At 38.2% G+C, this 23479-nt stretch overlaps 2 protein-coding genes across 7 annotated transcripts in view; one reads left to right on the plus strand and one right to left on the minus strand.

Moving 5' to 3' along the window:
• Positions 1-16614, minus strand: part of CCDC25 (coiled-coil domain containing 25) — a 60945-nt gene extending 44331 nt beyond the window's left edge. For 3 of the 5 annotated variants that reach the window (XM_077152876.1, XM_077152874.1, XM_077152873.1), the window contains exon 1: positions 16462-16614. In XM_077152876.1, coding sequence (XP_077008991.1) covers positions 16462-16489 — 28 coding nt within the window. In that variant the 5' untranslated portion in view covers positions 16490-16614. Of the gene's footprint in view, positions 1-16351; positions 16368-16461 lie in introns of those variants that run through there. The other 2 variants (XM_077152875.1, XM_077152877.1) reach the window with 2 other exon arrangements.
• A 44-nt stretch (positions 16615-16658) lies between these two features.
• ESCO2 (establishment of sister chromatid cohesion N-acetyltransferase 2) overlaps positions 16659-23479 on the plus strand; it is a 31389-nt gene continuing 24568 nt past the window's right edge. Inside the window, exons 1-3 of one of the 2 annotated variants that reach the window (XM_077152868.1) lie at positions 16659-17061; positions 19831-19896; positions 20611-21457. In XM_077152868.1, coding sequence (XP_077008983.1) covers positions 19847-19896; positions 20611-21457 — 897 coding nt within the window. In that variant the 5' untranslated portion in view covers positions 16659-17061; positions 19831-19846. The other variant, XM_077152867.1, reaches the window with a different exon arrangement.

A 23479-nucleotide genomic window follows, 5' to 3' on the forward strand; every position in this document is an offset into this window, starting at 1 on the left:
AAAATTGTAGGATACAAGATAAACCATGTAGAAGTCACTTGAGTTTTATACACCAGAAATGAACAAACTGTAAAGGAAATCAAGAAAACAATTTCATTTACAATAGCACCTATTTCATTTACAATAGTACACTGCTGAAAGAAATTAAAGAAGACATAAATTAATGGAAAGACATCATATGTTCATGGATTGGAAGCCTTAATATTGTTAAGATGTCAATGCTGCCTAAAGTGATCTACAAATTCAGTGCAATTCCTATTAAAATTCCAGTAGCTTTTTTTGCAGAAATGGGAAAGCTGATCCTCAAGTTCAAATGGAGTTGCAAGAGGACCTGAATAGCCAGAACAATCTTGAAAAGAAGAAAAAGGAAGAGGATTCACAAAGCTACAGTAATTTAGACAGTGCGGTAATGGCATAAGAATAGAAATATAGACCTAAGGAACAGAACTCAGAGTCTAAAGATAAATCCATACATCTATGGTCAGTTGAATTTCAACAAGGGTGCCATGTCTGCTCAAGGCGGAAAGCACAGTCACTTCAACAAATGATGGTTTGAAATCCACATGCAAAAGAATGCATGTGGACCCTTACCTCTCACCATATACAATTAGTTCAAAATAGATCAATAACCTAAACATAAGAGATAATATTAGAAAATCTCACAAGAAAACATAGGGAAATATCTTTAGGACCTTGTAGAAGGCAAACAAATCTTAAATTTTACACCAAGAGCAACAAGCAACAAAAGAAAAATAGATGAAATGGACTTCATCAAAATTAGCAAGTTTTGTACATCAAAGGACATTACTATGTAAGTGAAAAGACAACATATAGAATGAGAGAAAGTATTTGGAAATCATATGTTCTAGTTTGCTAGCTGCTGGAATATGATAAACCAGAAACAGAATGGCTTTTAAAAGGGGGAATTTATTAAGTTGCATGTTTACAGTTATAAGGCCAAGAAAATGTCCCAGTTAAAACAAGTCTATAAAAATATCCAAATTAAGGCACCAACAACAGGTTATCTTCATTCAAGAAAGGCTGATGAAGATCTGGGTTTTTCTCTCAATTGGAAAGGCACATGGTGAACATGGTGACGTCAGCTAGCAGCTTTCTCTCCAGGCTTCTTGTTTGATGACGTTCTTCCAGGGACATTTTCTTTCTTCATCTTCAGAGTTCTCTGGCTGTGTGGGCTCTTATGGATCTCCTGGCTCTCCCATGGCTCTTTCCAAATGGTTCCCTCTTTTAAAGATTCCAGTAAACTAATCAAGACCCACCTCGGAATGGTGGAGCCACATCTCTGTGGAGGTAACCTAATCAAGTTCCCAAAATACAGTACTGAATAGGGTTTAAAAGAAACAGCTGCCTCCATGAGATGGATCAAGATTAAAAGATGGCTTTTTGGGGGAACATAATCCTTTCAACCAGCACATTCCACCCTTTGGACCCTAAAAAAGAAAAGTTTTTCCCATATACAAAATACATTCATTCCATCACAATATCAGAAAGCTTTAAAACATTTCAGTAACAATACAAATACAATACAAGGTCAAAACCAGTACAAAGTTTCATCAAAGTCAGCTACAGACATGGTCTGTTCTAAGGCAAAATTCTCCTCTGGCTCTGGACCTGTAAAAACTCAAACAAGTTATTTTCTGCCAATATACAAAGGAGGAACAGTCATAGGATAAATACCCCCATTTTCAAAGGGAGAAATTGACAAGAACACAGGGGTCACTGGACTTAAGTAGTTTTGAAAATCTACAGGGCAAACTCCATTAGATTTCAAAGTCTGAGAGTCATTTATCACCAGGGCTTTAGAAAGCAGCAGTCCCACCATCTCCAAGGGCTTGTACAGCGCCCGCCTCTCTCCAAATGCAACATTGGAGGATATTGGGAGACCACCTTTTCCTCAGCTCCATCCTCTCCAAATATCAGGATCTGGGTCCTCAGTCATCTCTGGGGCACACACTCAACCCTTCCATGTGGTGGCAGGCAGGATCTCCCCAATCCACAAGGAAGTGATCCACCCACTCCAAGGCCTGAGGAAGCACAACTTTGCTACAGCAAACAAGGTGGAAGGACCATCCTCTGCCTTCAGAGCAAACTCACCCTCTGCATGTGTTTGGGTGGGTCTGCTCTCCTGGTCCAAGGCCTCTTGACTTCAGACTTTCAGATTCCATAGTTCTACTTCTGAAGTTATTTTTCCTCCACTGTGTCCCTTCTCTGTCCCTCTCAATCCAGACTAACAGTGGTACTGTTTATACAGATCCTGCCACACTCTGTTGGCTTTCTATGTAGTAGCCTCAGATCATCAGACAGGAGTTTCCACACAAATCCTTCCTGGATAACTCCATCTCCAATCCTGGCTTTTTCTGAAAAGGCTGACTGGTTCTACATTTGGTTAAATCCTCATGTGGGGGGCACTATTTTCTTGGGGTCTCCCATCCTGGAAGCCTAGAATTTTCCAGAACATCAATTTCTGTTTTCTGCCTCAGCTTATCTCTTTCCTGTCACATTTCACTATAAGTTGCAAGGAGAAACCAGGCTACACTTCCCACATTCAATGTGGAAATGTCTTCTGCTAAATATCCAAGTTCATGGCTTTTTTAAAATCAACCAAAGCCACTAGTCAATTTTGCCAGATTATCTGCCATTTTAAAACAAGGATTGCCTTCCTTCCAGTCTGCAATAACACATGCCTCATTTCTGTCTAGAACCTCATCAAAGGTATCTTTAGAGTCCACATTTCTACCAACCATCTCGTCACAGCATTCTAGACCTTCTCTATCAAGCACCTCACAACTCTTCCAGAATCATCCCCTTATCCATTTAAAGAGCTGTCCCAACATGTTTGGTATTTGCAAACCGCACACCATATATCTGATAAGTTTTAATATTCAGAATATACAAAGAACCCCTACAACTCAACAACAAAAAGACAAACCAATTAAAAAATAGACCAAGAATTTGAACTGACACTTCTCCAAAGAAATTCAGATGGCCAATAAGTATATGAAAAGATGCTCAACCCCATTAGCCATTAGAGAAGTGCAAATTAAAGCACAAGATAATACTTCACACCCACTAGGATGGCTATTATGAAAAAAAAACTGAAAATAACAAGTATTGGTGAGGATATAGAGAAATAAGAACCTGTGTACAAGGTTGGTGGGAATGTAAAAAATGGTGCAGCCACCTTAGAAAACATTTGATGGTTCTACAGAAAGCTAAACAGAGACTTATTATATGACCTGGCAACCTGGGAACTTAAAAAGATATTTGTACTCCAATGTTCATGGCAGCATTATTCCCAACTGTCAAAAAGTAAAAGCAACCCAAGTGTCCAGTAACAGATGAATGGATAAACAAAATGTGGTTTATCTCTACAATAATACATATAATAATATAATAACATAAAAATAATATATATTGTACAATATCTATACAACAGAATACTAGTCAGTCTTATAAATGGGGGGCGGTGCAACAGTGGCTCATTGGCAGAATTCTTTTCTGCCATGCCAGAGACCTGGGTTCGATTCCCAGTGCCTATCCATGGTAAAAAAAAAAAAAATTATGGGTGGGCCACGGTGGCTCACTGGCAGAGTTCTCACCTGCCATGTCAGAGACCTGGGTTTGATTCCCAGTGCCTGCCCATGCCTATAAATAAATAAACAGCTGGTTCCTTAATTTAAGTGTTGTAATTGCCTTATAACTGTGAACTTGCAAATTAATAAATTCCTCTTTTTAAAAGCTGTTACATTTCTGGTATATTGCATTCTGGCAGCTTCAAACTAACACAGATTAGGGCTAGCAGACCAAGGATGTTACTGCACATAGGTAAAAGTGTGCAGTTTCTCAGGCTAGTTTGTATTTTATTTCTAGTAATCTGTGTAATATGATTAAGACAAACCAAATGTATAGAGGCAGAGAAATAGCTTATGGTTGACTGCTGAAGTGTAACTACTAAGAAAATAATGAGATGTGACAGTGTGATGGTGTAGCACGAGTACAGATCTGTGAAGATGCTTCTAAATAACTGTGAGGCACAACTTCCCTGGGCCTTAATCTTCTCACTTCTAAAGAGAAATTATTGCCCAATTCAAACCCATACAAACAACACGGAGCTGGTTTTACTTAGGTCTGCCTTTAACAAGCAACCAGACAATGCTATGAGTAAGTTTAAAAAAATAGCATTCCTTTACACAATAAACATTTATTGAGTAACTATTATGAGTCAAGAACTATGATAGATTAAGAGACTCTGCCCGTACCCTCAAGAGGCTTACAATCTAGGACAAGCAGACAGCATTTAATACTAAGTGATAAGAGCAATGCTAAAAGTATATACGGAATACATATTTTGTCTAGAACTTAAATTTTCTGTAGCAAATAACCTAACTCAAACTGTCTAGATAGATCATTTAAACAATCCAAACACAGGGAGCCCAGAATAAGAATGAGGGTCTGAAATCCTGTGAAGCTTCATATAATGTCTGGATACATCCCAGAGTATATTAAGCAGATAATCAAAACATTGGCAAACAAGTTGACAAGGGGTAGACTGTCATGGTCAGGTTCATGTGTCAACTGGGCCAGGTGGTGGTGCCCAGATGTTTAGTTGGGTAAGCACTGGCCTGTCTGTTGCTTTTAGGGCATTTCATGAACTTAAGTCATGATCACATTGGCTGCATTCACAGCTGATTGCATTTACAATCAGCTAAGGGGAGTGTCCTCTGCAATGAGTGATGCTTAATCTAATCACTGGAAGGCTTTTAAGGAGGACTGAGAAGAGTACATGACTTTTCCTAATTCTGCCAGCCAGGCTCTCCTGAGAATTCACTGAGAACCTTCACTGGAGCTTCCAGAGTATAGCCTGCCCTACAGACCTTGGACTCTTACATCCTCACAGTTGTCTAGTCAGCCTCACCTGAAAGTTCATTGAGAAACTTCATTGAAGCTTCCAGCTTGCAGCCTGCCCTAGAGACTTAGTAGTCTACATTCCCATGGTTATGTGAGACACTTTTATAAATTTATACTTACAGATATTTCCAGCTGATTCTGTTTCTTTAGAGAACATTAGCTAATACAGATGCATATAGATTCATTGTTTATATAATTTTCTTTTCTGCATAATTTGTCATTAGTTGCATTTTCTTTGAAAATTGATCATATAAAATTCCTAAAATAATCTTAAATCAATGACTTTATTACACACAGTCAAACATATCTCACAATCTACTCTATCCAAATTTTTATTTTTCTGGTATTTGCTGTGAAATGAGTACATCCAAACCTGGTCATCCATATAGCCTGTAGTAATGAAGATCAGAAAGTTTAATTTTCATCTAATTTTGTCCTTTACTTTTCCCAGTTTTCATCATCCCACAGTACGGGGTAGGGAGGGATTGTTTTAGTTTGCTAATGCCACCAGAAATGCAATATACCAGAAATGGTTTGGCTTTTATACAGGGAATTTATTAAGTTAGAAGTTCACAGTTCTAAGGACATAAAAATGTCCAAACTAAGGCATCCAGAGAAAGATACCTGGACTAAGGAAAGAGCCAATGATGTTTGGGGTTCTCTTTCAGCTGGTAAGGCACATGGTTATGCCTGTTAACTTTCTCTCTTTGATTCTCCTTTCAAATGTCTTCTGATTTCAGAGAGCTTCCCTGGGGTATTTTCTTTCTGCACACCACCTATCTTTCTCTGTCTTGTCTCTGAAGATTTTTCCCTAATAGGTTCCCTCTTAAAGTACTCCAGAAAGTTACAGAACTTGAACGTGTGGCGTCATATCTCCATGGAAACAACCTAATCAAAAGTTCCCACCCACAATTGGGTGCTTAAATCTCTGGGGATTCACCTTAATCAAAACAATCTCACCCAACAGATGAGTAAATGGTAAGGACAGAAATAATTAAATAATGGGTGCGATGACAGTTAAAAGATTTTTGGTAGACTGCAATACTAGTGGTCAATGAAGTGAAGGGGTATGGGTCTATAATTTATGGTATTTTTATTTTTATTTCTTTTTCTGGAGTGATACAAATGTTCTAAAATTGATCATGGTGATGAATATACAACTATGTGATGATTTAAAAAACTGAATATGGTGATGAACTACTTGATGATGAATCTGTGAGCTTCCAGATGGACTGTATGCTGCGTGAATATATCTCAATAAAAATTGCATTAAAAAAAAAAAGCATTGGCAAAGTTCCTTGAGGGATGGGAAAAAAACATGGAACTATTAAAACTTACCACCAGGAAAACCCTTGATACTGTGTCAAACATTAGGGACACCCAAATCAATAGGCCAAACCCTTGATTGTGAGTGAGGCTTGCTCTAGTGAAGTTTACTTATGTAGTGGACAAGTTTAGATTATCTATACGTATACCTAAGAGATATTTCCTGAAGTCCTCTTTTGTTGCTCAGTTGTTGCCTCTCTCTCTCTCTCTAAGCTCAACTCTGCAAGTGAAATTATTACCCTCCCCCCTATGTAGGACATGACACCCAGGGGTGAAAGTCCCCCTGGCAATGTAGGATATGACTCTCAGAGATGAGCCTGGCCCTGGCACCCTGTAATAAACAATGGTATTCTGACCAAAAGGGGGAAAAGAAGTGTAACAAATATGGTATCAGTTGCTGAGAGAGTTCGAGTAGAGAGGGTACTCCAGAGGCTACTCTTATGCAAGCTCCAGTCAGACACTGCTACCTATCGCAGCCTGTCAAACCCCAGCAAAAACAATCCTGCCAACCTTAAAGAACACCTAGGGTGTTATATGAGATTCTACAAAGGTTCCATGCACTAGGGTTACTTTCCAGAAGATTTCATCCTCTAGATGGGTCCCTAGACCAGATAAGTCCTGACATGCAGAGGGGCCAGCCTCTTCAGAACATCAACTAGTTCCATCCCCCTATCCCATATTATCGACAGCCGCTTCCAACATGAAAAAGTTAGAATGGGCACAGCCCAAATAACCCTGAAGTGTGGCAGAAAGATCAAAGGAGATGGTGGAGTTATAGAAAGAAGGTAGGTGTACTGGTTTGAATCTGTGGTGGACCCCAGAAAAGCCATGTCCTTTAATCCTCATTCAATATTGCTGGCTGGGAGCATTTTGATTGCTCCCCTGGAGATGTGACCAACCCAACTATGGGTCACTTTTTATCAGATAGCTTCCATGGAGTTGCAACTCCACCCATTAATCTTCTTTTTTTATTAATTAAAAAAAAAATTAACTAACACAACATTTAGAAATCATTCCATTCTACATATGCAATCAGTAATTCTTAATATCATCACATAGATGTATGATCATCATTTCTTAGTACATTTGCATTGATTTAGAAAAAGAAATAGCAAGACAACAGAAAAAGAAATAAAATAATATAGAGAAAAAAATAAAAATAAAAAATACAAAAAATATATTAAAAAAAACTATAGCTCAGATGAAGCTTCATTCAGTGTTTTAACATCCCCATTAATCTTTTAAAAGAGGAAATATTTTAGAGATAGTCCCCCTTTTTAGAGCCATGAGAAACCCACAGAAAGCCACACAGAGTTGTACAGGGCCAAGAGGCCAAGAGCCCATGCTGCCAGGAGGAAAACATTTCCCAGAGAGCCTCATCAAACAAGAAGCCAAGAAAGAAAGCTGAGAGACTTCGCCATCCATTCCCCTCCAGTTGAGAGAAAAGTCCTGAACTTCATCGACCTTTCCTGAATGATGGTAACCTCCTATTTGTACCTTAATTTGGACATTTCTATAGATTTGCTTTAATTGGGACAGTTTCATGGCCTTAGAACCGTACACTTAAAATTTATTAAATTCTCTTTTTAAAAGCCATTCCGGCCCAAATACCTCTAAAGAGTGGGACAAAGATCAAAGGTGATGGTGGAATTATACAGAGAAAATCAAGTTTAATAAATGAGTATGAGTGCTGAATCATTATATTGATATTTCTTTTAGCCGCCAGTACCTTAAAGCAGCTAGAAGTAAAAACCTAAAATTGTGGAACTGTAACCCATACCAAACTCTGAAATCTGTTCTACAATTAATTGTTGCAATATACTTTGAAATTTATTGCTTTATTGTATTTATAAAGAGATAGAGGAGTATAACAGAGAAGATAGGGTTTAACAAATGAGTATGATTGCTGAATCATTATATTGATATTTCTGTTGGTCTCCAGTACCATGGAGCAACTAGAAGAACAATAAATCATGGAACTGTAACCCACACCAAAATTTAAAATCTGTTCTATAACTACTTGTTAAAATGTACATGGAAATGTATTGCTTTTTTGTATATGTTATATTTTACAATTAAAAACATTTTTTAAAAGTGGAATCCAGATTGAAATATTTTCTGAAATATAATTCAATTATATTTTACTGTTTATAGAAGGAACAATGGGAAACTAAATGTAAACCCAGCTAATTATTTTATGTCTGTGAAAGTGAGGTGAAATACTTCCCAACCCCTATAAAAGACACAAATATGCAAATCAAAGACGCCCAATGAACTCCAAGTAAAATGTATCCAATAGACCCACTCCAAAAGGCTAATCAGACTGTCAAATGCCGACCAGAAGCAGAAAGCCCTGGAAGCAGCAAGAGAAAAGTTATTTACCACATACAAGGGTAGTCGCATAAAATTAATTAAGTTCAGACTACTCAAGAGGCACCACGGAGGCGGGAAGGCAGTGGTATATTTAAGATTCTGGAAGAGAAAAATTTCCAGCCAAGACTCTTTATCCAGCAAAGCTGTCCCTCATAAGTGAGGGAGAAGTTAAAATTTTCACAGACAAATAAATGCTGAGATAAACTGTTAACAAGAGACTGGCCCTCAAGCCCTTGATCTTGAGGCTTGCTCTTGTGAAGCTTATGTATGCAGAGAAGCTTAGCCGACCTAAAGGTATGCCCAAGAATCACCTCCAGAGGACCTCTTGTGTTGCTCAGATGTGGTCTCACTCTCTCTAAGCCCAACTCTGCAAAGTGAAATCATTGCCCTCCCCACTATGTAGAACAGGACATCCAGGGATGAAAGTCTCCCTGGCGGTGTGGGAAATGATCCACAGGGATGAGCCTGGCCCTGGCATCAACAATACCATCCTGACAAAAAGGAGGGAAAGAAGTGTAACAAATAAGGTATCAGTGGCTGAGAGAGTTCAAATAGAGCCGAAAGGCTACATTGGAGGTCACTCTTATGCATGCTTCAGTTAGACATTGCTACCTATCATAACTTGCCAAACCCCAACCAAAACTATTCCTGTCAATCCTAAAGAATATATAGGGTATTATATAAGATTCTACAAAGGTTCCATGCACTAGGGTAATTTTCCAAAACCTACAAGCTCCAGATGGTCCCTGGACCAAATTAAGTCCTGAAATGCCGACACGCCAACCTCTCTAGAACTTCAACCAGTTTCATCCCCCTATCCCATATTATTGGCAGCCCCTTCCAACATGAAAAAGCTAGAATGGGCATAGCTCAAATACCCATAAAGAGTGGGAGAAAGATCAGAGGTGATGGTAGAGTTATACAGAGAAGGCTGAGTTTAACAAACGAGTATGAGTGCTGAATCATTATACTGATATTTCTTTTAACCTCCAGTACCTTAGAGCAGCTAGAGATAAAAACCTAAAATTGTGGAACTGTAACCCATACCAAACTCTACAATCTGTTCTAAAACTATTTGTTGCAATGTACTTTTAAATTTATTGCTTTTATATATATGTGCTATTTAAAGAGAAAGAGGAGTATAACAGAGAAGACAGGATTTAGCCCCAATGAGTATGACTGCTGAATCATTATATTGATATTTCTGTTGGTCTCCAGTGTTTTCAAGTAGCTAGAAGAAAAAAACGAGAAATCGTGGAATTGTAACCCATATCAATACCAAACTTTAAAATCTGTTCTATAATTACTTGTTAAAATGTACTTGGGGGCGAGCCACGGTGGCTCAGTGGTACAGTTCTCGCCTGCCATGCCAGAGACCCAGGTTCAGTCCCCGGTGCCTACCAATAAAAAAAAAAAAAAAAAAAGTACTTGGAAATTTATTGCTTTTTTTTGTACATATGTTAAATTTCATGAGAGAGAGAGAGAGAGAGATTGGCCCTACAAGAAATATTAAATGGAGTTATGTCAGTAAAAATAAAAAAGATAGGAGAGAAAGGTCTCGAGCAGGGCACAGAATTGAAGAGCATTAGTAAAGGATAAAAAACTTAAAGGATAAAAAGAAGGGGAAGGAAAAAATAGAGAAAGAGCTGACAACAAACCCTAAAAATAAGATGGTAGATCCAAAAACTGCCTTTACAGTAATACCTTTGAATAGACTAAACTCACCAATTAAAACGTACAGATTGGCATAATGGATTAAAAAGTATGATCCATCTATATGCTGTTTATAAGAGATTCATTTTAGACCCAAGGGTACAAACAGAAAGAAAGTAAAAGGATGGTAAAAGATATTCTAGGCAAGTGGTAACCAAAAGAAAGCAGAAACAGCTATCAGATAAGATAGCCTTTAATGCAAAGATATCATAAGAGACAAGGAAGGACACCACACAATAAAAGGAAAAATTCACCAAGAAGAAATAACAATCATAAATGTTTATGCACCCAATCAAGGAATTACAAAGTTCATGAAGCAAACATTGGTAAAACTGAAGGGAGCAAAAGATGCTTCAGAAATAATAGCGGGAAACTTCAATACAACATTCTTCTAAAGGATCAGTAAGGAAACAAAGAATCTAAACAATGCGATAAATGAACTAGACCTAATGGACATATATATATATCACTGCATCTCAAAACACCAGGATATGCATTCTTCTCTAGTACTCAGGGAACATTCTCCAGGATAGATCATAATCTGGGACACAAAACAGGTCTTAACAAATTTAAAAATAATGAAATTATTCAACGCACTTTCTCAGACCATAACAGAATGGAGCCGGAAATCAATAACCACCAGAGAATTAGAAACAAACATATGGGGCATAAATAACCCACCCTCAAACAGTTGGTCAAAGAAGAAATTGCAAGAGTAATCGGTAAATATCTGGAGACAAATGAATACGAAAACACAACATACAAGAATTTCTGGGATGCAGCAAGGCAGTGCTGAGTGGGAGATTTATTGCCCTAAATGCCTATATTAAAGAAGAAGAAAGAGCAAAAACTGAGGACTTAACTGCTCACCTGGAGGAACTAGAGGAAGAACAGCAAACTAATCCTAAAACAAGTAGAAGAAGAGAAATAACAAAGATTAAAGCAGAAATAACAACAACAAAAAATCTTCCTACAAAGAAAAGTCCAGGGCCAGATGGCATCACAGGTGAATTTTATCAAACATCCCAAGAAGAACTAACACCATTCCTGCTCAAATTCTTCCAAAATATTGAGTCAAAAGAAATACTACCTAACTCATTTCATCAAGCTAACATCACTCTAATAGAAAAACTGGATGAAGAGACTACAAGAAAGAAAGACTATAGGCCAATCTCCCTAAGGAATGTAGTTGCAAAAATTCTCAACAAAATACTTGTAAATCATATCCAATGGCACATTAAAAGAATCATACCCACAGTCAAGCAGAGTTTATTTCAGACATGCAAGCACAGTTCAACACAAGAAAACAATCAACGTAATACAATATATTAACAAGTCAAAAGGAAAAAAAATCACAATTATCTCAATCGATGCTGAAAAAGCATTCGACAAAATTCAGCAGTCTTTTCTCATAAAAACACTTCAAGAGGTAGGAATCAAAGGAAACTTCTTTAATATGATAAAAGGCATGTATGAAAAATGCACAGTCAGCATCAAACTCAATGGTGAGAGACTGAAAGCCTTTCCCCTGGGATTCAAAATGAGACAAGGATGCCCACTGTCACCACTATCATTCAGCATTTTGCTAGAAGTTCTAGTTAGAGCAATCAGGCAAAAGAAATAAAAAGTGTTTAAATCAGAAAGGAGGAAGTAAAACTCACTATTTGCAGACGACATGATCCCATACTTGGAAAATCCTGAGAGATCTATGACTAAGCTACTTGAGCTAATAAACGAATTCAGCAAAGTGGCAGGATACAAGATTAACGTGCAAAAATCAGTAATGTTTCTATACACAAGTAATGACCTACCTGAGGAGAAGTTTAAATATCCCATTCACAATCACAACTAAAAGAATTGAGTAGTAAAAAATAATGGCTGCCATTAAACAAACAGGAAACTACAAATGTTGGACAGGATGTGAAGAACTTGGAGCACCTATTCACTGCGAGTGGGAATGTATAATGAATGGTACAGCTGCTGTGGAAGACAGTTTGGCAGGTCTCAGAAATCTAAATAGTACGTTGCCCTATGAGCCGGCGATACCACTACTCAGTATACACCCAGAAGAGTTAAAAGCAGTGTCACAGACATTTGCATGCTGATGTTCATAGTGGCATTATTCACGATTGCCAAAGGATGGAAACACCCAAGTGTTCATCAAGATGAGTTGAAAAAAAAAAGTGGCATGTACATACAATGGAATATTATGCAACAATAAGAAGAAATAAGGTTCTGAAGCATATGACAACAGGGATGAACCTTGAGGCCATAATGCTGAGTAAAATAAGACAGTCACAAAAGGATAGTTTCTGTATGATTTTGCTATTATGACCTTGATGAAGGTCAATTCAGAGGCTTATAACGTAGAATATAGGGGACCTAGAGAGACATAGAAGTTAGAGATGGGTGAATGGTTAGCTAATGAAGTTGAACTTAAATGTAAGGGAATGGATAGAAGTGGAGGCAGTTCATTAGTGGGTTTATAAGTAATATTGCCATACTGAAGGTGAACATGATTGAAGGGGTTGTATAGAGCCTGTATCCTACCAATTAGCACTACAAATATAAACAAGTTCTTGCATGAACTACTCTAAAGGTATGAATCTGATACAAAGAGTCAATAATAGAGGGGTGTAGGGGGAAAACTACTATTGTGTGATATGGCCTATATTTAATAGAAAGATATTAACAGTACCACAGTGTTACCAAGGGTAAATAATTGGGGCTCAGGGGAGGGACAAGAGTAAGAGGAGGTCTGGGTTTTCTTTTTGGTCTCGGTGTGTTTATGTTTGTTTTTTTTCTCTTTGGAGTATTGAAAATTGTCTAAAATTGAGAGTGTTGATGATTGTATAACTAAATGAAGATAATGTGAGACGTGGATTGTTTGCTTTGGACATTATTTATGGATGCCCAATGGATGGAGGTGGCTGAAGGATACACTGACTGAGAAGCAGAAAGGCAAACTATGGTGGATAAATATTATGGAATATTGTGTGGTTACAGAAAGTAATGAAGTCATGAGGCATGCAATGAGGTGAATGAATGCTGAGGACATTATGTGGTGCATAATAAGCTGGAAAAAAATATATATATAGTATGGTCTCTTTTAGAAGACATTTTTGAGAAAACTGGGGCCTAGATTGTAAGCTTTTACAGCAGTCACATTTAGTCTGAAGCTGTGTAAGTGTAATTTTTAGATATTGAGATGTTATACTAGTATCTGTATAACTTGGTATTTTCCTGGAACTTTGGGTACCTGTGTGACACACAAGACTCAGGGTAGGAGTTTTGCAGCTCTGAAAGTCAGCTTTGCTACATGCAACAACTGTTAAAGAAACCAAAATAGAGATTGGGCTTCAATTAGAGATAAGAACAGAGTCAATTTGGTTGGGATTAAGATAAATCAGAATACAAGGTAAAGGATGATATCATCTATATTTTAGAATTTCACCTACTGTTCAAGATCAAAGGAAGAGAGGTTTATTTTGTCCTAGACCTAAATTTTCTTTAGCACATAACCTAACTCAACCTGACTGGATAACTCATTTAAACAACCCAAATACACGGAACCCAGAATGGGAATGAGGGCCTGAAATTCTGTATAACTTAATGTAATATCCAGACACATCCAGGGTATGATATGTAGATAATTAAAAAGTATTGGCAAAGTCCCTTGAAGGAATGGAGAAAAAATATGGAAAAAACGAGATTGTGGAAGTGTAACCCGTATCAAACTTTGAAATCTGTTCTGTAACTACCTTTTACAATGCACTTTGAAATTTATTGCTTCTTTGGATATCCAAAGAAGTTATATTTCAAAGTCAAAAAATATTTTTAAAAAAATTCCCTTGAGGGACTGGGGAAAAAATATGGACCTATTAAACTTTACCACCTGGGAAATTCCTGATACTCTCTCAAACATTAGGGACCTCCAAGTTAATAAGGCCAAACCCTAGATATTGAGGCTTACTCTTATGAAACTTATATCTATAATGAAGAAGCTAAGCCTCCCTATAATAATGTCTAAGAGTTACTTCCAGAAAACCTCTTTTGTTGTTCCTCTTTACACCTAACTCTGGAAATAAAATCATTATCCTCCCTCCTACATGGGACATGACGTCCAGGAATGTAAGTCTCCAAAACAACATGAGACATGACTCCCATGGATGAGCCTGGCCCTGGCACTGTGATTAGATAATGCCTACTGGACCAAAAGGGAGAAAAGAAATATAACAAAATAAGGTATTAGTGGCTAAGAGATTTCAAGTAGAACTGTGAGGCTCTTCTGGAGTTTACTCCTATGCAAGCTTTAGTTAGATATTGCTAATTGCCATAGTATGCCAAGCCCTAACCAACAATATTCCTATAAGCACTAAATTCCAGGGCTTTATCTGAAAGTTTCACTCACTAAATTTGTTTTTCAGAAGCCTAAAACCTTCAGATGGTTCCTAGGCCAGATAATCCTTGAAACCTGGAGTTACTAGTCTCCCCAAGAGTATCAACCAGTTGCATCCACTTACCCATAATGTCAATATCTCTTTTCAACATGAAGACGTTAAAATGGTCATTGCCCAACTATCCCTAAAAACTGGAGAAGGATCAAAGGAGGAGGAGCTGTATCAGAGATGACAGGATTTAACAAATGAGTAGGACTACTGAATCATTATACTGGTATCTTTTGGTCACCAGTACCTTAGAGAAGCTAAAGAGAACACCTGAAATGGTGGAACAGTAACCCAAATGTTCTGGTTTGAAACTGTTATGTACCCCAGAAATGCCTTATTCTCTATCTTGATTCAATATTGTAGGGTGGGACCTTCAGATTACATTGTTTCTATGGGATATGACATACCCAATTGAGGATAGGACCTTTTGATTAGATGTTACTGTGACTCGACCCATTCTAGACGGGTCTTGATTAGTTTACCGGAGTCCTTTAAAAAGGGAGACATCTTAGAAAAGCACACACAGCGACATTTAGAGATGCAAAAAGAAAATGCCCCCAGGGAAGCTGTTTGAAACCAGAAGCCCAAGGACCAGCAGACACCAGTCTCACACCTTTCCAGCTGACAGAGGTGTTCTAGACCCCATCATCAGCCTTTCTTGAGTTAAGCTATCTTTCCCTGGATGTCTTAATGGACACTCTATGGCCTCTGAACTGTAAACTTGTAAACTAACAAACACCTTTATAAAAGCCGACCCATATCTGGGATACTGCATTCCGACAGCATTAGGAAATTAAAACTCCTACCATACTTTGAAATTTGTTCTAAAATTGCTTGTTAAAATGTGCTTTGGAATTTATTGGGTTTTTTTTTCTTTTATATATATATATGTTCTGTTTCACAATAAAAAAATGCTTTTTAAAAAAGTGTATATGGGATGCTAAGGAACTCCTAGAAGAGGTACACCTAAGCAATTCAAGGGTGGGAGCTAGTTCAGGAAAGGCATCTTGGAAAAAATAGGCCAAAGCTATCTTAACAGAGTTATAAGTTAACTGGCAGTTGATTCTAGGCGAAGGGAACTGTACAGAGAAATCAATGGCATCCTTTCCTAGTACGCTATCAGAAATATTATCATGTTACTTCCAAGCTCTGAGATTGCAACTCTGAACAGTGAGAAGCTGTACTGCCAATGGAGAGTCTTTTTATTGCTTTCTGTTGTATCCCAGGCGCTAAAGCACTTCCTGTAAGGCAAAATTGTTGGAAAGAGTCTCCATCCTCAAAGCAGACGATTACCAGGGCGCAGTCTGCATGAAGACCTCAAAGGGGAGGCTGGGGGAAAGTGGAGAAGGGGAAAGTGTGCAGGAGCCCAGAACTTTGCCCAATTCCTCAGCGCGGCAGGAGGTTTTTCCGATTGAGAACAGCCCCTATATGCAAAAAAAGAGCAGAGGGCATCGTCCCACCGCACCCCCCGGATCCCTGACGGAGGGGTTGCCCGGGGTCTAGTAGGCGGCAGGTGAAGGACCGACGCCGCGGTGGACACAGAAGGTCCGGGAAGAGGCACCCACCACCAAAGGAACGCTTCAGGACGAGGTCCAGGCACAGCGGAGGCCTGGGAGGCCTGGCTTCAGAGTCCTGCTGTCAGGCAGGGACGCGGGAGGCTGTGGCGCCCACTCACCGCTACTGCTGGTGAAGTAGAATACCATGATCCCTGCAGCGACGTGGCGTCTCCCGCGCGGAGCTGCAGCGCTCAACTCTGGAAGCTCAAGATACCAGGAGCACAGGGACCTACTGGTTCCCCGGAACTCCTCCGCCTACTTCCCGCAGACGTCGGGGCGCGTCACAACGCCGGCCCATCGGCGCCATCTTTATTCCTGGCAGGGAAAAAAGGAGTTGGCCTAGAGGGGATTACATTGTTTACGAGTTAGTGAAGGAACAGCATTAAAGACGTCTTGTGGATGAGAAACATAACGAAAAACTTTTTTTTAAAGCGGTTACAGAAGAATTCTGTCGACAGACTTTACTTTCAGAACCTCCTGTTTATTGGCGTTGAGGTCCTGACGGTTTTGTTTGTGGGCTCTTTTTCACAGCTGAAAGTTTCACTGAGCCTAGCGCATGCTCGAAGCGTCATGGGAGCTCATTAAATTTTAAACGAACCCAAATTCCCCCACTATTGTCATTCTAGCGCCACCACTTGTAAAGCCCATCTTGGGCACATCAATTATCTATGCTTCACTTCCTTATTTGCAAAATGAAGATTAATGTAGCAGCTGAACAAGTATGTACTGCTATGGTTAAATGAGTTAATAGGCCTAAAGGGTTGAGCGCTCAACGAAAGCAAGTTGTAACTGATGTTCATGAGAGGTTTGTGCCTCTTCGGTTTTGGACTCAGACTGTTCTGGGTTTAAATGTAAGATCTGCCATCTATTTTACCTCTGAAATTGGGCAAATTCCAAGCTTCTGATCCTCAAAATTTTCTATTGTAAAATAGGGATACGTGTGTAATGCTCCCACAGCACTTAGCTTTAACCTGATTATTTATTTTACTTCATTCTGGAGCTTATGAAGTTGAGTGCATCTCTTACCTAGATTTATTTAGAACTAAAAACATGCTGGCGCTTTAGGAACCTCCCAGCTCCCCATAAAAAGAACCTAGCTACACTCTGTAAGTAGGAACTACTTTCAGACCTTTCGTTTTATTCCCTGTAAAATGGGAATGAAAATATATACCTTATAGATTGTGGTGAGAAGTAAATGAAATAAAACCTGTAAAGGGTCTGAGAATGCCTGGCACATAGTACATATTAGTGCCCTGGTTTATTATTATTTTTTTAAATTTAACTTCAAAGATAAAAAATAAGAATTAAAAAGTTAAATTATCAAGTTCCAAATGTAGAAAATAAGTGTACTGAGAATTGTGGAGAGGCTACGTTACAAAAACTCTGACGGCAAATGACCCCAGAACGTCTCTGGAGTTCTGATGGGCGCCTCTACGTTCTGCCGAAAACTACAATTCCCCAAGTGCACTTGCGACAAGATCCCCGGGATTGGACCCCGGCGCTGGTGCAAAGGATTGTGGGAGGCCTGGTTTCCCTGAGAAGAAGAGTTATGCCTCCCAAGGGCGGGAGAATCTTGGAGAGAGCTTCGTGGGCTAGTGGTGCCAGAGCTAGTGAGCGACCAATCAGCGGGCCAGCCCTGGAAGGCTCTGAGAAACAGCGAATTGGCGCGCAGCGACTTCAGCCTCGACTGGCGCGCAATAGTTTGAATACACTCGAGCGCCTAGCTCGGCTGAGGAGAAGTGGCTTGGCTCTGAGTCGCAGGTACTGCGGAGGGCCCTAGAGGGGGGTTTGAAGACTGAGGAGAACCGGAGACTAAGGGACGATGGGGGTGCATGTGAAGGAAAGCGATTTCTTGCTCTGGGCTCCTCTGGCTGGAGGGTTCGAGACCACTTTCTCTGCACTTCCCCGTCACGGTTTTCCATCTCTCTGACGCCGGAGCCTTCTTGTCACTTTGCCCTGACAGGATTCAGAGAAAATCTTGTCTCTCATTCAGCTCTAGAAGGGTTTTCTTATAAGCCGCAACTCGACATTAATTCCCGGAGACCCCCATCCTTCTCTTTGTTTATTCAGCTTTCAAATCACGTGTGTGTAATTTTTTGGAATATACCTCGTTCAAAAGAAGGAAAAGGAAATTGACTTTTATTGACCAACATACTGTGTGCTCGAGAATTAGTGTACGAGATTATATTTCTTCTCGGCAGCCTTTTGCATTTTATAAAATGGTCAGTATTTTATAAATAAGAAAACCAGGCGGCTTACTTAAAAGCTTCTCAACTTGAAAAATGGGAGACGGTTATGTTTCAACCGTTTGCTTGTCGGCTGCTTGTGAAATAGAAACTGTCTCTGCTTTCATTGAACATACAGGCTGTGGAGATGGACAGTTAAACAAGAAAATGCGTCAGGTGGAATATGGAAGTATAGGGTGCAGTGGAAGTATAGAACAAGAGTACCTAACGGTGGGAGTGGTGGGATGAGGATGGTTTCAGGAAAGGCTTCCCAGAAGGTGAAGAGTTTAAGTGTGCTATAAATTAGACTAATTAAAGAGGATTGTACCTTGAATCAAGGCAAAAAATGTTTCCTCCCTGGTTGGGACCACTTACAGCTTGAGGTATTTGTATCATCCCTGCTTTTATTTCCTGTTCTTATTTGCTACTGCGGTATAGGTTTTTTAAATAACATCACAGTCATTTGCTCTTTAAGAAACCATTTTTTTCTGAGTCTTTATAGACCATCATCCATCTGAAACGTTTCCCGGACTTCTAAAGTATAATTTTTATGTATCAGGTTTTATACTCATTTGATATTTGTTTTTGGTTTGTTTGTTTTTACCCACTCCCCCTCCCCCGCACGATCACCAGCATTTCAATCTACTGTTTATTTTAACATTTGTTCCCCCTATTATTTATTTATTTTTAATCCATATGTATTACTCGTCTGTCGATAAGGTAGATAGATAAAAGGAGCATCAGACAAAAGGTTTTCACAATCACAGAGTCACATTGTGAAATCTATATCATTATACAATCATCTTCAAGAAACATTTTCAGGCAGTTCCCTCCAGCCTCTCCATTACACCTTAACTAAAAAGGTGGTATCTATATAATCCTTAAGAATAACTGCCAGGATAACTTATCGACTCAGTTTGGAATCTCTCAGCCATTGATACTTTATTTTGTCTCATTTCGCCCTTTTGGTGGAGAAGATTTTCTTAATACCTTGATGCTGAGTCCCAGCTTATTCTAGGTTTTCTGTCCCTTGTTCCCAGGAAGGTCCACACCCCTGGGAGTCATGTCCCCCACGTTGAGAGGGGGAGGGCAGTGAGTTTGCTTATCCTGTTGGCTGAGAGAGAGAGAGGCCACATCTGAGCAAAAAAAGGTTCTCTGGGGGTGACTCTTAGGCCTCATTTTAAGTAAGCTTAGCCTATCCTTTGTGGGGTTAAGTTTCATGTTTTATAATTAAGGTTATTTTAATTGTTCTATTGCTTTTAGGTATACAACTTAGAAGATGGCAGCTTTCCCAAGGAAAAGGAAACAATATTCTTCGAGCTGTGATACGTGAGTCTCATTGTGTGGATAGAAACTCTTAAAAAAGAAGAATTTACCTCTTGTCGTTCTCCTCTTTTCCATTTCCTTAAATTTCCATACTTCCACTAGCCTACCCTTTGTGACTATAGTAATAGTCTGTATTCTAATTCTATTCTGGAAATACTGTAAGCTTTCATAGTGAATTATTTAATTTTTTTGGAGGGAATCACAAAAAAAGACTATGTTTGCTATGGCTAGGAAATATGCCAGATCTTTTATTACCCTGCAGTTTTCCATTTTCTATAATATTTAGGGTAGTATTTTCCATAGTAGATGTTTGTCTGTAAACAATCCTAGAAAGTCTGGGTACTCAGTACCTACTACATGTTGTACAGAGTTATAAATTATTTCCAACAGAACAGGCCCCAGACTTAGATATAGATTTTAAAACACGCATATGTACACATATATGTATATCAACGCTTGTTTGTAAGAAGTGTTTATTTTCATGAACATTATTCAGATCTTACTTTTGAAAGGTATTTGAATGCTTTGGTAAAAACAGAATTTAAGACTCCTACTTGTTAAATCAATAAATAATGTGTTTATATATGATTTGGGGAAGGGTTGTATTATTTTTAATATGACCTGTAGATAGATTTTTTTTATTACTTAGTAGTAGATTATCATACGTTTTGAAGCAAAATAATGATACTTATCAGTGGATTTGGTTTCTTTTTGTAGCCTATTAGACATTCCATCAAAGAAATTAATATTGGACTTTTCTGAAAATATATTTCCATCACCTAATAAAAAGCACATTCTCCAAAGCAGTGATAAAACTGAAGAAGAGGTGCATTGTTTTCAACAAGGCCACTTCATTTCAAGTCCGATTAATACATCATTTCCAACAACTAAAAAACATAGATTGCCATCTGCAAATCAAGGCTCACCATTTAAATCTGCTGTGTCCACTCTATCCTTTTACAACAAAGATATGTGGTACCTCAATCCATTACAGAGAAAGCTGGTAAAAGAGAGTAGACCCACTTGTCTAAAAACTAATAATGAAGATAAACCTTTACCTAGTGTGACAAAAAAAATACAGGGAAAACCTATCCGCTCCAAGAAGATGAACAAAAAAACACAGAAGAGTTTAACTGCTAAGTACCAACCAAGTTATAAGTGCATGAAGCCTGTGTCAAAGAATTCTAAAAATTCCATGCAAAATAGAGTGGCCTATAAGCCATTTGTGGAGAAAGAGAATAATTGTTATTCAACTGAAAATAATCTGAATGCTCCTCGGGTTCTAAGCCAAAAAATAAAACCACAAGTTACACTCCAGGGTGGAGCAGCATTTTTTGTTAATAGAAAAAAATCCTCTTTTAAGAAATTGTCTCTGGAAAATAAACAATTGCTGGAATCCACCCAAAAGAATAAATCAAAAGTGATTGAAGATTCTGATTTAGAGACTGTCAGTGAAAGAAAAACTTTTGAGACAAGGCAAATACCAGAGTGCTTGTTACTAGGAAAGGAACTGAACATTGAGCTATCAAGTTCAAGAAGTAAAAATGAAGAAAAATTAATAAAGGTAAAGAAGGCTACATATATCACTTTAAAAACTAAGCTGACTGAATGTTGAAATTTCAGTATTAATACTATATATAACATAATTGAACAAAATTTTATTTTCTTTATAGTCCTGAAGACTGCTTTTATGAGACCAGATAGTTAGTTTAGAGTTTCGTCACTATAAAAAAATTTAAAAGCAGGGTGGGAAGATGAGAATTTTCTCCCTTTATTGACTTAAGGAAGCCTACTCTCATTTTGTAGACATTAAATTATACATTTTATAAGTAAACTAATGTTCAGAGAAGCTTAATTACCTTTAGTTAGTAGTCAGTGTTTTTAGAAAGTAGAAATAAGAAAATTCAGGGCGTGGGTTTCTAGCGTTTAATCATTTTGAGCTTTTGTTGTTTGTTTAGCTTATTGTTAAAAGTAATAGATTATTCTAGAAAATTTAGAGAATACCAAAAAAGTTTTTTTTAAAGTCTGTAATCCCCCTGCTTGTAGATAATCACTGTTAACATGTAGTTGGGTTTTTATTTATTTTATATAGTATGCTTTCATGGTTGCTATACTATGCATTTTCTTTTGATCTTGCTCGTATTTAACACAGTCTAGACTGGTGCCATCTGATAGAAATATAACATGAGCCACATGTAATTTTAAGTTTTCTAGTAGCCACATTAAAAAATAGTAAAAAAAACATTTAACCCAATATTTTTTTAAATATTACCATTTCAGTTTAATCAATATGAAAAATTAATGAAATATTTTACCTCTTTTTTTGTACTAAATCCTCAAAATATATGTTTATTTTATACTTATAGCAAATCTCAGTTCTGGCAAGCCACATTTTAATTTCTCAATAGCTATGTGGCTAGCCAGGAGCTACCACATTAGACAACAATGGTATAAACTTATTGTTGCTCTCCCATCTGTAATCTCATCAGAGAGTTTTCCCTCCCCCCCCCGACCCCTCCCCCCCCCCCCCACACACAGCTAAGGGCAGAAAGCAATTGTGGCAGCAGGCCTTAAGAAAAGCTGTCTCCTTAGTTCAGTACTTCCATGTCTCTGGTGACTTGTTCTCATTCATTTCTTGCAGCTGGAGAAACCAAAGGTTCACACAGTGCCTAGGATGCTGTCAGACTCATATTGAGCAACTCAAACTCTCTTTATAGTCATTTTCTTCCTCATCACAACCTCTCATCACTGCCTTCTCTCAGCCTTAGCCCTAGTTCATACCTCTTGTAGTCATCTAAATTTAAAAACATGGATGTTTTTTGCTTGGCCTACATAATTAAAAAAAAGTTCAAGCCAGCATTTTTTCAAACTGTAAGATACCACATAAAATCTAGATTTCTAGAGTGTATCTCATGAAAAAGTGAAAAGTCTGTCAAAGCTAAGCCCTCATTCTTGCATGGCAATAATTTCTCACATCTGAGTATCTGGCTACCCACATTTGGCAGATTGGGCTCTTCATTTCCGTCTACTCAGTATATGAGTACATATTTAGATCAGGCCGGTTCTGCTCACGTGCTGCCCTATGTGCACTTCAGTTTGCAGTACCCACTGTAAATGTTTGTTCCTCTTTATCAAGTATTGCCAAGTATCTTGTTAAATGAGATATTCTTGCTGGCTAAGCCAAACTAATTCTATTAATTGTTTATGTTTTGTATCTCCCAACAAAATACTCCTGTATCTTGATAGAGGTGTGGGCTATATGGGTATATATGTTTCTAAAAATTCATCAGACTGCATACTTTATATCTGTATTTCACTATAAATAAATTTACCCCAATTAAAAACAAAGTTTTGGGTGCAACCCAAGCTAGAATTAATTCTCAATCCAGCAAAACAAAGGGGTAGGACTCTGATTAGTATTCTTCATGTCTGTTTGGTAATGAAGATATAGCCTTGATACAATGATGTAGTGAATTCTCTGCAGCACCCTTTATTACCTTATTTTATTTATTTTTTTCTGAGCTGCAGTTTTTAAGGGAATGGTTATGGGATTCTGTCTTAGTTTTCAGTAGTCTGAGAAGCTGAG

Source organism: Tamandua tetradactyla, chromosome 3, assembly GCF_023851605.1.
Source record: "Tamandua tetradactyla isolate mTamTet1 chromosome 3, mTamTet1.pri, whole genome shotgun sequence".
Classification (NCBI taxonomy): Eukaryota; Metazoa; Chordata; class Mammalia; order Pilosa; family Myrmecophagidae; genus Tamandua; species Tamandua tetradactyla.